We start from the raw sequence: 16,923 nt of genomic DNA on the forward strand, positions 1-16,923 counted from the left end.
TAGGTGTGATAAATGACTTTGTAGCCATGAAATATTAGAGATTTGTTTCAACCTTTTCCAACATCAAATGCTATTTAATTACTTTGGCCGTGTATAGACAAAACGAGAGGTGTGTGCACGTTACCTTTAAATCAGGCTAAATGTTTTTGCACTGCTTTAATGGTGTCGGTGTTTGCACACCTCAGCAGCAAATTCCAGTCGCAGAAGGAAATTCAGTGGCACAATCCCCCTTAAATGACTTGGGGTGCAAACTGAAACTTCATTGAGGAGCTTTAGTTTGCTGCCCCTACAGCCACAGAGCGAAGCACCGGGCTACGTGCAGCTCCACGGCTCTGCAGGAAGGCCTGCAAGCAGCCTGGGAAAGCAGGCTACACCCAAAAAAAGCAGTGAGCCTGATCGCCATCTCCCCCACAGAAGCCTGCCTGAGCTGTGCAGGGGTCTGGTACTTCCCTCTATTGCTGCGGTGCCCCCCAGGACCACAGCTGGGTACCTGCAGATGGGTGCCACCTGGGGGAGGGTGGGGCATGCGCTGCTGCCATAGAGGGAAGCACCAGTCCCCCCCCAGACCAAGGACCACTCTGCCCGCCAGTAGTTCGCGCTCCCCTCCCCACGGGAAAGGCAGGTAAGGCGTGTGCACAACACAGGGGTTTAATCAGCCCTAAATTGAAGCGGTGTTTTTTAAAACCCACTGCTTCAAATTAGGGCCCCCCATTTCATCCACACACACCTCTTAACATTAACATTATTAGTGGAATAAAGGAATCAGGACCCATGGTAGGGGTGATATCTTTTATTAGACCAACTAGAATTTTGCAAAAAATAATTTCTCTTTAATTGCAAGCTTTCAGGCACAAACTTGCAATTAAAGAAATTTTTTTTACAAAGTTCTAGTTGGTCTAATAAAAGATATCACCTCTGCCACAAGTCCCGATTTCTTTTGCCGCTAGACCAATACAGCTACAACCTGGATACCTGATACATTAGTGAAATAAAGACATTTCTGAAACTCCTATTTTAAGTTAATTGTGTAACTACCAGGTCGAAAGAATGAGGAATGGGATTTGTGTGCATCACTGCTAACATACTGCACTCTTGAAAATTACATATTTCCCCTGGATTATAAATAATGCTAGGGACAAGTTCCCTACTTCTGTTTTCTATGACAGCTGTACTAAATCAAGTTGATATAAACTGCCCATCACTTCACAGTAACTACATCCTTTAATATTTCATGATACTAGTAAAAATTGCTGTTTTGAAATAGGAAGGTTATAAATTCAGTATGAGTTTATTCTTATTCCAAACAGATACAGTTCACTATTCAACTTGACCTTTATTCCCAGGAACTAATAAACTAAAAGACACTTTCAGATTTCAGAGTGCATATTAAGAATAATTTCCTTACTTATGATACTATTAATTTACTGAAAGACAGAGGATGTTATGGCCTAATTTATGAGCTATAGAGCTCAAGAGATATTACATATAGAATTGCACTGGGGGGTAACAAGCAACAATTACTTTAATTCACTTTTGCAGTTTCAAAATTCTGAAGGCTACCAGAGTCCTTCTCAACTTCCACTACAACTTAAGAGTACCTCCCCCATACCTTGGTCTCCAATTAATTAATAGGATTGGCCATAGACAAGATGCTGTCTGGAAGGCAGTCTTCCCTGACCACGTTTGCATCTCACCCCACCTCCCTATGACACCCATCATGCCCCTATGTCAAGAACTACACAAGAATCTATATTTAATTACTCCACAAAGTCTAAACTAGCAGTGAAAAACTCTCTCGCTCCCCCACAAAAGCACGTTGCCATAGGACACAGACCTGCCTGAATTCCTACCATCTTATGCTACTAGTACAGAAGCCAGAATGCAGCTCAGTGTAAGGTCAGAGAATCTAATTTACTTTTAATTTTTTGTTGCCGCTATCTGCCTTTACCATCTTTCTCAAGTCCTAGTTGAGAAATTTCAGTTTCAGTTTTGCTTCGGATCTGTTTGTAGTTAATTTCATCTTTGTGTTTTCACAGTGTTGCAATGCTTGGGCTGCATATGCTGTCAGCGAACACTTCTACCCCACTAAGACCAGTTTTTTAAAAAAAACCAAACAAATATTTTGGCTTCTCACTGATTTGGAAAAAACACGTTGGTTTTATGGATCCTAAATTTGTGGATAACTTAACAATATCTTTCAACAGCTATCTTCTACCAAATATCTGACAATGATATATAGTCGATTTCTATTCCATTACACACAAGTGAGGCTTTGCTAACACACTACCTGGGGGGGGGGGGCAGGGTGGCAGGGGACAGGAGAATGGGATATCAGTTTCACAACAGCCCCACTTCACTCAGGCTTTCACCATCTGCTGTCTCTCAGCTGTGGCATCACTAATGCACTTCACAAGCAGATTCTGTGGAGGTGTAGTTTTCAGATGTTAAACTAAACAGGTGCTGAGCATGCTCGACTCATGGGACAGAGTGCAGGTCAAGGGCACTCAACACTTTTTGATTCAGGCCTCTGAGCCTGGTACAAAGTGTGGAAAGCACTAGAACTCTTGCAGATGAAAGGAAGTTTAAGCAACCTAAAAAACAGACCATAGGTGGTCCTCAAAACTCTGAAAGTAAAAAGGATCTGTAATGAAAAAGGACAAGCAATTGGAACTAGTCAACTAGAGTTCAGTTCTCCTCTTAAAATGGATGCAAGTACTGTAACATCACAGAGACCATGTATTAATTAGTCAATAGTAGTCTTTCACTAATGTCCATGCCAATTTTATACGATTTATACGGGGAAAAAATACTAACTTTAACTCCTACAAACTCAAATGACAGTCTAGTTATAATTTTAGTATTACCCATTTTCATTCTGGTATTCCATACTGCTTTCTTCAGTGCAACTACTTTCAAATTTTTTACTAGATAAATGCATATCCTCATCGCAGAGTTAATCTAAATTATCTGCATCTGAATTACATCTTTAAAGCTAATCTGTTGCCTAAGAGGGCATAAACACTAGGACTGTGCAAAGCTTCAGTTGCCGATTCAATTTGGGAAAGACTCGGCCCAATTTGGTGGCTGAATCTCTGAATCAGAATTGAATAAGGAGATCCATTAATCTCTTTCAGTCCACTTCTAGGTCCACCCCCAGTGGGATGCTCCATCCACCCCACCATCTCAGCATTCGCAAGCAGCACCTCGTACATAGAAAATAACATAGACACGGCTTTATATGGGCAAATCGCTGATTCTCTGAATTGGCATCGAATCTTCAGATTCAAATTCCGCCGAATCAAATCGGGACACTGATCTGAGTCAGCAAATCGAATCACTGTGCCACAAATCGGGCTGAATCCAAAATTGAATACTGCCCACTTCACGCACCCCTAATGAACATATGTAACACTTAGATTTGTTTAAATCCAGTTTAAACCTGCAGCAGACAGACATATGAGTATGTTCCACTCTGGCATATAGCCAGAACTCTACAGTCCCTTTTCTTTTTCCTTTGTTGGCACTTAAAAAAAAATAAATAGCCTGGAACCTGAAAGACCTAAATTAAAATTCCTGCTCTGCCTTGTCATGTCCCTGGCATCTTGCGTGGCAAGGAGCAAGTCACAATCACTTTCTATGGGAACCATGGAGGAAGCATTCTCATCTCGGGTTCCACCAGATTGACTTGTGATCTTCAAGTCCTCTAAAACCACTGACACCAAAAGGATTTAAGAAATGGTGGGGGGGATCAATACCCAGTGGACTCTAAGAGCATGCCCCCTGAATGCTCAACAGAATTAGCTAATGGATTTATTGAAATCTGGCTTGTGTTCAAATGGTGTGTTAATTTGACATGAAAGAAAAAGAGATATAATCTAAGAAGTACTAATTAAGAAAAAGTTAACTGATCATCTCTGATGCAACAGTAAAATTAAGACAACCCTGATGTTGCAACAACTGCATATGCATTATTCAAACATCTCACAGTATATACTTCATCTAAGTCTCCAGATAGGATAAAGACAAAATGGACAGTTACACCCTTCAAGAAAAACTGGGATTTTCTGGAGGGGTGGGGGGTGCCTAGGAATGTGCCCTGGAGATCAGGAGTTCAAGTCTCACTTGAGGCTCACTAAGGTCTAGCCTTAATTCTGTGCCTTCACAACCCCTCAGGTTCAGGAAGGCTTCCCAACCTACTGAAAAGTTAAGCTTCCTGGGAATAGAACCCAGTAAGACCCCAGTCTCAGCCACTTAACTACATTGTTGCATAGAAAGAATCTGTGAGAGGGGAGACTCATGCATATGTAAGCCACCACCCTTTCAATTCCAAAGTCAGAAAGTGTCAGAATTAAGGCTGCCCATACAAACTGCATTTGGCTTTTTGTGCACATGCATTTTACTGCCATCTTTTATTATATGATCACATACTGTTTTTTCAATAAAGCCCCTCCCTCATGCAATGCCCAAGAATGATGGTATCAAGGGAATAAAGCAGGGGTTTTTTGTGAATTAAGCTACTGTTTGCCAGCCATTCCCTGCTCTCCCACTTGCTTTGTCTAGAAGCCGGAAGGTATATAGTGAATGAGGTACAAAATGCTAGACAGAGAAAGGATAGACATAGTCACTTTGCCTTTCTGTTTTAATGTCTTCAGTTGAGAAATCACAGAGAAAACTTGAGTAATAGCAGTTAAGAACTCAACAGTTCTGTGAAATAACTGGTTCTATTATCTAATAACTGGGTTTTTATGAAAAGTTCTACAAAATTGCCTAGAACTCTGAAAAATCAAGCCTGAGGGATGTAGCATTAAACAAATGACAGCCATCCTTGCTGGCAGCTGTGCCGCAAGTTTAGCCCCATTCCCTTCCCAAGTGCCATGCTGTCCCCCCCACCCCAAAAGAGGCCTACCTGCCAGAGTTCGTAGCACCAAAATGAAGACAGGGAGGCTCAAGCCTCCTCACATGGAGGATAGCAAGGTCAGGATGCTGCTGCGAAAGGGATCATTGTCAAGAACCAGGTTAACCCTTCTGTGGCCCCATAATTACTGCAAATTTACATGGCAAGTGAGGATCCAAAGCCCCTAATTCAGCAGCAGCTACAGGGCCAGGGAAGGGCTAATTTGGCTCTTGCCAGTCACATCTGACAGAGTCTCACAGCAGCACCCTGCTCCCAAAGGTTCAAGCTCCATTCCGACACCTCACTTCGCAGCTTCTGACACATGCTGCAGGTTGGGCACCCCTGCACTAGATGCTCAGGGCATCTGTACACAATACAATTAGTGTCCAGCTGCAACACCCACACATGACGCATGCTGACCCTCACATAGTCTGCCCTCTAAACCACAAAACTGCATCTGTATAGTAAAGCTAGAGAGTTTAGCACTGCTGAGTGACATCTGATTAAGTGAACTTGGGTTCAGAAAAGCTTGTGTTCTCTTTCATATACATTTTTTTTTTTTTATTTAGTTAGGCTATAAAAGGTGCATATCTACCCTGCCTTCTGACAGACTTCAGACTAACACTGTTAACTACCTCTCACCAGTTAGCCCAACCCTGCACTATACAGCACCACACATACGTGCCTACACTGCTTCCAGGCTAGAAGGAAGACTGTACAGAGAACATTCTTTGCTTAAGGGCACCATTATCAGAAACAAAAATTGCCCAGAACTCTGAAAAATCAAGCCCGAGGGATGTAACATTAAACAAATGATGGCCATCCTTGTTAGCAGCTGTGCCACAAGTTTAGCCCGATTCTCTTCCCTACTTGATAAGTGTAGCAAGTAGACACATCTTACATTGCTGAAACTAAGGGGGACAAAAATAAATAAATAAATAAATAAATAAATAAATATCAATGGACACTTTTGCATGTTTTGGCTTTCTTCTCCCAGGTCTCCATTCTCAGCCTGTAAAATTCTTTCCTGCCTCACAGAAATGATATAACAATACGTCTGTTAAAATGTGCAAGTCTCAGATGCCAGCAATGATGAATGCTGCAGAAAATCCATGGGAAGTTATTATTTCCATACCCAGCTCAAGGTTCAGCTGGTTTGCAGTGACTACAACATGAGGTCGCCTGCTAAATAGCAAAGATAAAAGGTTAATATTAAAGAGCTGTCTCACTGTCTCAGCTCTGTCCATCTTGTGCAGCTAGAAAACCGATCCTGTTCCTGAAGCCTCGGTGAACTCACATTGTCTATAAAAGCCCACCCACCAGGCTCCAGATTCTGACTTCCAGTAGCAAAAGATGCCTGTAAATCCAATGGCATAACCCCAGGCTTGGATAGGGCAGAATCAGTCAGGTTGAGAGATGTGTTGATTCACCATCCATCCTAGCAGATCCCAATAATGGCACACTATGGACTCCAGGAACATTTCAGAGTTTTCCTCTTAAGTAAAACCTCCAGGAGACAGCAACACCATAATTGTTGGAGTAGGAGCAGCTATTTGCACTGGGAACACTTGTGTATTTCTTGAAAAATAAAGGGCACAAAGTAGCTGCTTACAGAACTCTGATGCATCAGAGGTTTCCGAATAAGATGTGAAAGCATTGAGATGACCTAGCTAACGTTACGAACAGCTGCTGTGAACAATCATTCTGAAAACAATCCAAACATTTTTTAAATCAGCCAAAATATTATCCTCCTTCCAAGTTAGGAAAAAGTTTTGTTCTCCTGGCTACCACAATACAGAAAGTTACACAGGCTTTACCCATGTTTTATCCTTGAATGCTCAATAATTATTTGTTCTAAAAATTGAGAATAACCCGCATTTAAACTGAAGTGGCTTATGCATTTTTCCTCGCATAACATCATAATCAATCAAAATCTTCCTGGAATCTGAACATGAAATATATGTAGTGCAAGAATTCCAATTCATTCTGTAGTTTTGTTTTGTTTTTTTCAAAAAGACCCTAACTTCTACCACATAAGATAGCATAAGTAAAGTTAGTCCAGTTTGGCAATGTTACACCTGGGGTCACAGAAGTAAACAACTAACAACTTAAAATATTCTTCTATAGGGAATCTCTTATTGGAACAACTGTACAGCCAACAGAGATGTTAGACAAGCTTTTGGGCCCAAAGTGCCCTTCCTCAGGGGCCTGAGTACCCACTCTCCAGGACCTGAGGAAAGACATTGTACTCAAAAACCTATCGTCTCCCACGACACAGCTGTTACAATAAAAGATACTGCCAAAAAAGCCCTTTCTTTTCACATATATGCTGGACCATCATGGCTACAACACAAATCCAAGCTTACTACATAGGGAAACTAAAAGGGTAAATAACTGTAACTACTGTGCAAGTGACCAGTACCTTTTTTGGTATTATAGTGTTTCAAAATTTACAAAAATAATTCAGTCACTGAATATCTAACAACCTGCAGCCATAAAATGCCCAAGATATCATCTTTTAAAGGACAGTAATTATATTCCCAAACATAAACTAAGTCCACAAATCATGACCCTTAAGCCATGCCAGAACACCTCTGCTAAAATATACCCCTTTGAATCCTTAGAAATATTCAGTGTTAAGGTTCACTTCAGAATGTATTTGTTAGCAGGAACAGGAGTACAAGAAAAGTATGAAGGTCCAGTCTGAAGTCAATGAGAATTTACCACTCCCATAAGTTAGAGTATGGAAAACCTCCATACGTCAGTCTGTCGAGTCCGGAGAGGTTTATTAGAAGTAGAACATAGAAGGAAAATAACCTAATGCTGAAATTAAACTGCACAGAGAAAGCTCACAACTTTTATTCTACATCTCACTTGGATTCCTCTGTAACTAAGAGAACTGATTCTTCAGGCATTTCCAAGGACACCAGCTACATAAGCGACTTTTTGAAAGGCAAGACTGGTGCCAAACCTCAGGTCATACATTTTCTCACTAAAAATACTTTGGTACAAGTGTCAGTAGGCATGAGTATTGAGCAATCAACATTACGTTGCCATCCCAGAGAAGAAACTTCCTTCAGAAGAAAGAAGATTTACATTACTTTGCAGGCCACCCAAATACACACACCACTGGTTGGCACCTTTTTCCGAACAGAAAGACATACCACCTTATGAACTGGCATAGTGCCATTCTGATAGATGAACTGAAGCATAGGCAGCCAAAAGACTACGTATAAGCATCAAATGTGTTTTCTGAGTGCAGGACTTCCAGCCAGGAACGTTAAAACAGCTGTCCACGCTGAGCTTGCATGCCTACACTTAAGAGGATATGCTATTGCCACTCAAGTCCTGAGCTAGATTAACTTGGAAAATAAAATAGCTTCCCCAGCCACATAAGGTGAGTTTTTGTAAAATCAGGATCAGTGATCTTCAAGAGCTTTGTAGAATTATAATTAGTTTACAAGCCTTAAAGGGTTGTAAGAGGTTTTAAGTTCTGAGGTTTGCCAAACTTTTAAAGGTGTATGTTTGTAAACAAATTATATTTTTTACATATTTTTTGAGGAAATATTCAGAATGCAACACCGATGTAATTACCAAATGTCAAGGATTTTACATTTTGCAACACAAAAGATTTTTTTAAACATATAGCACCTGAAGGTCACACCATCCTCACTGAAATACTGAGCATCAGTTTTATTTAGCTGGGTTGTTTCCTTTTCATAACATTTCTCTCAAATTCTATGGCCCAATGTTTTCCTTTTGTTTAGCATACCCCCTCCCTACCCCCCCACCAACCCAACAGACACACACATTTGGGCACTGGCAGAACTTGCCCTGAAAGTAAAGTCCCACTGAATTGAAAAAGTAAATATTACACCTGACAGGTGTAGTGGTAACACTAGGCGAATTAACTGGAAAGCAATGTAATACATTTCTTCTGTCCCCTTGATGGTGTAGTCTGCCTTTTACCTTCTAATCCATCTCATCGAGACTTCAAATGTTCCAAATCTTTGAGCAGCTTCAAGCTGCCATGTTTGTTTAAGCAACCTGCCAGATATATAAATGTTTTCTTTTCCCCGTTAGCTTAGAATTTACCCACAACACAAAAGAATATAACATCTAAGTCCTAATATGAGTAATACTGTATTTACGTGGATCCAGGGCAACTTTGAATTTAATATAACCTCCCAATAATTAGATGCTATACATGGAAAAACTATACATCAGTTGTAAGTTTCCATGTATAGAATCTAATTAGTGGAAGGTCATCTTAAATTCATTTCCCCTTCCCACCCCCCACCAAATGTGCTCAGCCAAAGAAAGCAGCATTGGGGAAGTGGGGCAGGGTGAGGAGTCAGATTCCCTCCCCTTTCTCCCCTCCCCCCATGCTTATTCCCCCTGTGCCAACCCCACCCTGCTATGTCTCCCTACCATGTGGTCCCTGCCCCTGCCCTTGGAGGGGCAGGAACCTCTTCCTGTGCCTGCCCCACCAAACCCTGCTCCCCTCCCTTCCCACCCCATCCTTACCTTCTGCTGCAGCTCCACTGTAGATCACGGCATTCAGCAGCAGCTACAACCCCAGCCAGCCCCTGGCTCAGACTAAAGCCAGATACCACCTGCCCCAGGTCAGTACTTGAATCCAAGATGAGTTCCCCCACTCCCCCTCCCCCCATGCCGATTGGAAGAAAGATGTCATCTTGGATTTGAATCAACATGGTAGTCCCACACAAGTGATAGCTTAAAGAGCTGATCTCTCTTACTCACAGAAGTACTTATTTTCTCATAGAAGTACTCATGAGTAAAAGTACTCATTTACTCATACTCATTTTCTTACCCATAGAAAAGCACTGGTGAAAAAAGCAATACCCAAATTGTCAACAGAAAACCCTGCTTTGAGCCCCAAAAGGCCATAAATTGTATAAGCTATATAACTATAAAATAAAAAGCATACAAAGACAAAAAAAACCCAGTTTCAGCAATTTTTAGATCCATTTGTTTGGTTTTTGTTTGTTTTAACTACTCTCTGCAACCCTTGTACAGCTGGATTTACAAGCTTAAATTTTAATTAAAGGTGGGTACCAAGAACTAGATAAAAGGGACTCATTTTCTGAGCAGCTGCACTTCTGTAGCAATGAATTGGAAGTTAATGAGGCTCCACAGTGTAAATCAGAGCAGAATTTGTTCCATGAATCCAGGATGACAGGTCTGTGCATAGCTGCAACTTGCTTTCTCTCCAATAACTGTTTATATTTTTTTCATCTCTCCATTAACTGTTTTATAAAAACATGCTCAGAGCACCTTGGCAATGGGCACGCTTGTACTATGACATGGATTTCACAGCCCTAACCTTGCTTCCCTCTCCCCACAGTACCTAGCCTCTTCCTCTCAAGCTGCTCATCTCTTTTGTCCCCAGATCACTCATTGTATAGGTCCCTCCTCCTGATGTCTACCCCATTTGCTCCCAAAGCTCTCCATCTATTTTGGCAAATGGAAGGAGGGACTAACTGCCAGGGTTACTAAATGAACCACGGAACTAGTGTTGCTTCATTGTAATACTGACACACTTTGGACTCCTTAGCATTTTCACAGCAATATTACTTAATCAAGAATGGAGTGGGGGTAAATAAAATACTTTGTTGCATCCTTTTAAAAAAAAAAAAAACAAACAAACAAAAAAACGCCATAATCTGTAACACTGACAAAATAACAAAATATACTGTACCAAACTTGAAAATCACCAATACCAAAAAAGATTTGCCTGAAGAACTGGCTTACAAAATGGTTCCAGAAGTGGTCCGATTATTAAAGAATAATAAGAAAAATAGGAAGATTACTGGCCCAAAATCCTCCCCACATGATCTAATGCTTCTTCTGAATAAAGAGATTATATACCCACCTTCTCACTTCATTAAGCATGTTTTAAAGTCACACATGCCCATTTTCCACAGAACTGTTGGTTGTAAAGTTATATTAAAAACAAAATAATTTAATTTGAGGTCAATAAAAACTTCACAAGAACAGGAATGGTGAGCATCCAGAATGAATGGGATTCACCTCTATCCCCAGAGAACTTCTTTCCTTAAAAAAGGATGTTACAAGGTAAAGAAATTTCATTTCTTATACAAAACACTAATGTAAAATTGGAAAACAATAATTTGCCTTAGAAATATGTTCAGGGTCAGTTACGGTCTTTAAAACCTTAGGTGGACTCCGTTATCTGAATAATCACATGCCTCCCCTGACTGGAAGCATTAACTAATGGGTCACTCTTACCATCTGTACACAGGTTTAAACCATCAAGCACCAGGTGTAAGCTGTTAACAGCTTGGGGGACTGTCATTTTGTCAAGTGCCCACAAGAGACTGATCTTTTAAGTTTCATGGCCTGCTTTTTAAAACCCTTTGTAAAGTTACCATATGATCCTATAATTTCTAAAATACATTTCTGAATACATCTTGGGGAGGGAGTATATCAAATGATCCACAGGACACTGTTGTTATAACCACCCTATTCTAAAGGCAGGCTGACAGAAGTTTAAAATACAACACTTTATTATTACACCAACCACTCAAAGGGACACGGCTGGCTTTAAAAATAATTTATCCATATGGAAACTCCTACAGAAAATTGCTAGTAGCAATACCAACCCGAACTGTCACTGAAAACGACCCTCTGGTTATTTATTCTTATAACCCTGCATACGGCCAATAAAAGGGTTTCCTTATATATACAGCCAATTTTATGTTTTTAAGAAGTTTTTGAGGTTTCCAAGACCTGGGTAAACAAAGGTTTGGCTAGGATGGTATAGTTAGGGATGTACCTACTTTGAGCAGGGAGTTGGACTAAAATCAACATCTGTCAACCCTTGGGTCACAACCCAAAAGTGGGTTGCAAGAATATATGAAAGGTTCACAAACAAACTTTAAAAAAGGCTCAACAAACTTTAAAAATGGATTCTCCTTTAAAAGAGAAAAACATAGAAAACCATGGTTATTCCCTTCCCTTGTAGAGTTCCAACCTGCAAGGGGCTCCTTGGGGTCCCCCATGCCTCACACACACACAGTCTCTACCCCACACACTGTGGGGCTGGGGCCTGGGGGCAGTAGATTGGGAGTATGGGGCACTGGGTCAGAACTGACCATCGATGCTTACAAATGGGTCCTGGTACAAAAAGAACTTGAGAACCACTGGAGTAGTTGGCCTCTGGAGGTCCATCCAAATCCTTATTTTCTATAATTCTGTTACTTTCTGAGACTTTTACAGGAAGAAGGCTCAAGACAAGCACAAGAAAATATGACCATTTCACTACTTGGCAGAGCTACTCAGGGATAACACACAAGTGTATCTTGCAGCTGCATAGAGGTGATAGACTAGATCACCATTTTTCAACTGGTGGGTCATAACCCAAAAGTGGGTCACAAGAATATATGAAAGGGTCGCAAACAAACTTTAAAAAAGGATTAACAAACTTTAAAAATGGATTCTCCTTTAAAAGAAGAAAAACATGGGGAAACTGTGGCTTTTTCCTTGCAGGCTGGCAGAGTTCCAGCCTGCAAGTGGCCGCTTAGGCCCCCCACCCCATGTCCCGCATACCCACACCCTGCCTCACACACTGCAGGACTGGGGCCTAGGGGCATGGGGCAGTGGGTCAGGAGTGAGGGGTACTGGGTCAGGACTGGCCACCGACGTTTACAAATGGGTCCTGGAACAAAAAGGGTTGAAAACCCCTGAACGAGATTGCAGTCCTGTGATCCCAGGCAGCAGCTGCAAGTACCTTCAACTTGGCTTTGGAGAAGGAGCCGGGGATGGCTCACTGCCCCCCCCCCCCACTCTCAACTGCCTAAGGGATGCACCTTACCTAGGTAAAGCGATGCATTTTCTTTCTTGACATTGTCATCTAGGTAGGTTGGTCCCAGGGTGTAGATAGGTGTGGAGCCCATGCCAATGAGGATCTGGGCACAAATGAATAAAGCTACATAGAGGGCATGATCCTTCCCACCAGAGTCCTTGACACAGGCAGGTGAGTCCAAAGGGTCCCTGGCGGTATTGTTGCCAGTCAGGCACAAGCCCTCGTTGGAGACGGAGGAGTTGAGCTCTTGGATCTGGTAGGGCGGGGAGATGAAGTGAGGTAAGGCAAAGAGTGCAGCCCCCAGGGCGATGAAAAACCCACCTACCGCCAGCCACAGCGGCCTGCGCCCGCGCCCCCCGAAGTAGCTGATGAACACCACGACCACCAGGCTGCCCACGTCGAAGCAGCTGACCAGCAGCCCGGCCTCGGAGCTCTTCAGGCTGTAGCGCCGCTCGATGGTGGTGATGACGCTGCTCAGGTAGCCCGAGACCATGAGGGACTGGATGAAGGTGAGGAAGCACATGCAGGCCAGGAAGCAGCGCGAGTCCGCCAGCGCCGCGCCCACGCACCTGCTCCCCGCCAGCGCCAGCCGGGCAGAGGAGGCGGGGGACGCCGCTCGCTGCGGCCAGCCGCCCAGCGCCGACACGGAGCGGCCGGACCAGGAGGCGGCGGCGACGGCGGCGGCGGCGGGAGGCGACGCGAGGCGGCGCGCATCGGGGCCCGCGGGGAAGCTGCGCAGGGCGGGCAGGCTCTGGGACCGCGCGCCCTCCCGCTCCTGCTGCTCCTCCTGCTGCTGGTCCGGCGCGGGGCCGCGGGGGCGCGGGGCGGCCGCCATGCGGCTGGGGGTCCCGAGCCGGGCGGCGGCTGGCGGACAATGCAGCGCGGGGCTCACCTCGCCGCCTCGCAGCACGTGGCCGGCGGCGTCCTGCGCGGCTCCATGTCGCCCGGCGCCTCTAGGCAGGGGCAGCGGCCGGGGCATCCCCCCGGCCCGCACGGCGGGGCGCGGGGGCCGGAGGGGAAGGGCCCTCCTGGGCTGCCTGCATGGCGCGGCGTCCGGGTCACGGGCGGCGGGGGCCTGGCGTGCCCATCTGCAAGGCGGAGAGAGGGAGCGCGGCAGGTCAGCGCCGCCCGGGCGGGGAGGGGAGGCAGAGAGCCGGCGCCCGCCCCTCGCCTCCCTGCACGGCACGACCCGCTTTATTTGGAGGGGACAAAGGAGGCGCGTCCCCGGCCCCAAAGGCGCAGCCCTTCCCGCACGGCCACGTGTGCGCGCCTGGACATGTGCGTCCCTGCGCCGCCCCCCTCGCTGCCGACCGGCTCCGGCTCCGGCTCCGCGCCCGGCCGCAAAGCGCCGCGCGGGGCCGGGCTGGCGGCCGACCGCGCTCCCTCAGAGCCGCCTCCGCGGGAACAAAGGGAGGCGGGTCCCGGGCGCCGGCTGCCGGCTGCTCCGCGCTCCCGCACGCCGAGCTCGGGGCTCCGGGGCGGGCGCGGGGCTTCGCTTGCGGAGCGTGCCCGCCTGTGTGGACGCACATACAGAAAGGGGCGCGGGACCGCCCGGTCCTCTGTGCGTGTGTGTATACTTGTGTGGGCACATCTACATGCATAGCCAGAGGGGCGTCAGTGCCGGGGCTTCCGCCCACCACCGGGTGTGTGGCATTTTGTATGTAATGTGTGTACGCACACACGGACGTGGGACGACGAGTCCGTGTGTGTGTGTAAGATGCATACATACACACACGTATACTGTATAATATATGTGTATATATATGTATAGACATATATATGTATGTGCATGTGCACACAGACTCATTCCTGTGTCTTCCTCTGTGTGTACAGACACATACATCCAGAAAAGGGGACGTGGGACCTCCTCTGTGTGTGTATATATGCACACATACATACATAGGCGCTTGTGTTATATTTTATGGGGGGGAGTGTGCGGAGGCGACAGCTCCGGCGGGGCCGGGCGCTCTCTGCCCGGGGCGGCGTCAGGAGCGCAGGCGCGGGCACAGCGCATGGCGACCCGCTCTGCCCGGGGCGGAGCTGCCGGCACAGCCCTCGCCTGCCGCTGCGGTGGCGGGTTGCGGCCGCAGAGCCCGGCTCCTGCGGAGAAGGGGGTCTGGGACCCAGAGGAACGGTCTGCTCTAAGCAGCATCGGGGTGGGCAGCGCCTGGCCTAAACGGCCCCAGACAGAGGCTTGCCAACCTTCAAGGAAGGAGATGCCCCTTGGGCAGCCTGGTGCCTTGTCCTGCCCCCCTTCCAGTGTTTCCTGAGAGCCCATCAAAGCAGGCTTTACTGCCAACCCCTGGGCAAAGGTCCTGCCCCCTGTGGCAAGGCAGAACAGCTCCTCTCCCTCTCTAGCTCAGCTTTTCTAATCGTTGAGACCCATCATGGCCCTGCTTAAACCTGGCTTGAGCCCCATTCCCAGGCTGCATCTACAATGTAGTTATTGCCCAAGGCAGCTCCTAGGTGGCTAGACTGCCTCTGAGATGTGGAGGGAGGGAGCAGGGTGAGTTTCCATGGTATGGCACTGTGGCAGGGCAGACATGTGAACTGTTTCTTTGCTCCCTCTTATTCACCTGTCTGTATTCATCTGCTCTCCTTTGTCTTAGAGTCCAGTTCCCTGGGGAAGGCACCACCTTCCCTCCGCGTTTGCACAGGGCAGAAAGAGGACTTGCCCATGCTCCTAGGTAGTATGGGAGTCCAGCAGTCGTTTCCATGCTGTATTTCCATTCCATACAAATATACAGGGTGGTGGGGTGTGTAACCCAAACTAGGAAGCATTGTTGAATAGCAGCTGCTACCCAAACATAAAAAGCAGGGCCAGGTAAGATTCTGCTTCCCTGACCCTACTCCTGCTGTCAAGTAGTCTGCATAATTCCCTCTATCAGTCCCAGATGGTGAAATACCTTGCTACAACTCTGATCTCGTAAGACCACTAACCTCTTGCAAGCTACATCTGTTGAAACTGAAGTGCTTAGCATTTCACAAGACCAGACACAACATCATTAATGCTATCAGTTTCTAGAAGTATAACTGTAATTTAGGTTTTAATTTCATTCAAATTCTGCTTAACGGAGAAACACCATTTTATTAATATCCAATTGTAGAGATTATGGAATATGAGCAAGCCCTTCTTGCTCCAGCCTGACCTACTTCAACACAATGAAGAGGGAACTCACCCCAACGATGGCACTGACCTATTTGATACTGCCAGGTGGATTCAGGCTGCCACAGTCCTTTACATTTTCAAAAGGATCCCTCCAATGGAGGCTGCAGCACAAATGCACTGAATCAGCATTTATCCTGGGCATCCTATTTCTATGCTTTTCCTGGTATCACCACCATTCTTTAGACAGCAAATCCCTACCCCTGAAATATGATGTCTAATATCAATAAAGCAAGGCACAAGAACAGGATGTTCATTAATGGGCTAATAGGCTACTGGCACATGCCTCCAGGGCATTGTAAAGCATGGAACTGTAGGCCAAGTGACTTTACCCAGCAGGGATGTACACCAAGATTGCTTCCTCAGTGAACTCCCTGATGTGGCTTACTGTTGTTACAAAATAGCTCATTAGTTTTTATCTGAGGAGCCAGAAGTAGAGAATTCCTGACTGAAGGTCCTAGGAAATGAACTTGCTTACATGAGAAGGGATCAGATGCGTCCAAACCTAACTATGAGCAGATCACAATGCAAACAAACCCATTGTTTGTGCCAATTTTTATCTGGTCAAGGACCAGAACCACCCAGTGCTTTGGTTTCGTTTGGTTTTTCGGTGAACGGAGTAAAGAAATGGATAAACAGACAGGGAGTGGGGGCTATGGAGGGGTTGGGGAGGCAATGGAGGCAGAAATAGGAAAAGAAAATGTAAACAGTTTCTAATCTTCCACACAGGAAAATGCTGTCATTTAAATTTTTTAAACCAGGACTCAGTGTTATGAATTAAGATCTGCTCTATAGAGTACAAAAATGTTAACAGCACAGATGGGATTTTAAAGCTCTTAGACAGGAGATGTCAGAGTTCATTACAGAAAACTCTAATGATTAATAAATTTGTGTTTAATTCCTACACAAAGTAGCCAAATTCACCCTAGATTAGATTATATGCTGGCCTTGATTGTTCTCACAGGCAAGGAAAGAACAAACTGAAGGGGTGAAGGAGAAAAAGACAGAAATCTG

The 16,923-nt window shown here is 45.3% G+C and overlaps 1 protein-coding gene across 3 annotated transcripts in view; it reads right to left on the reverse strand.

The window, feature by feature from the left end:
• The window catches only part of SLCO5A1 (solute carrier organic anion transporter family member 5A1), a 112,919-nt gene extending 98,471 nt beyond the window's left edge, over positions 1-14,448 (reverse strand). Inside the window, exon 1 of one of the 3 annotated variants that reach the window (XM_090040121.1) lies at positions 12,753-14,448. In XM_090040121.1, the coding sequence (XP_089896247.1) occupies positions 12,753-13,722 (970 nt within the window). In that variant the 5' untranslated portion in view covers positions 13,723-14,448. The remainder of the gene's footprint in view (positions 1-12,752) is intronic. The other 2 variants (XM_090040120.1, XM_090040119.1) reach the window with 2 other exon arrangements.
• Between the last annotated feature and the right edge of the window lie 2,475 nt (positions 14,449-16,923).

The sequence above is a fragment of the Crocodylus siamensis genome, chromosome 3 (genome assembly GCF_052110815.1).
Source record: "Crocodylus siamensis isolate JL-2025a chromosome 3, ASM5211081v1, whole genome shotgun sequence".
NCBI lineage: Eukaryota > Metazoa > Chordata > Crocodylia > Crocodylidae > Crocodylus > Crocodylus siamensis.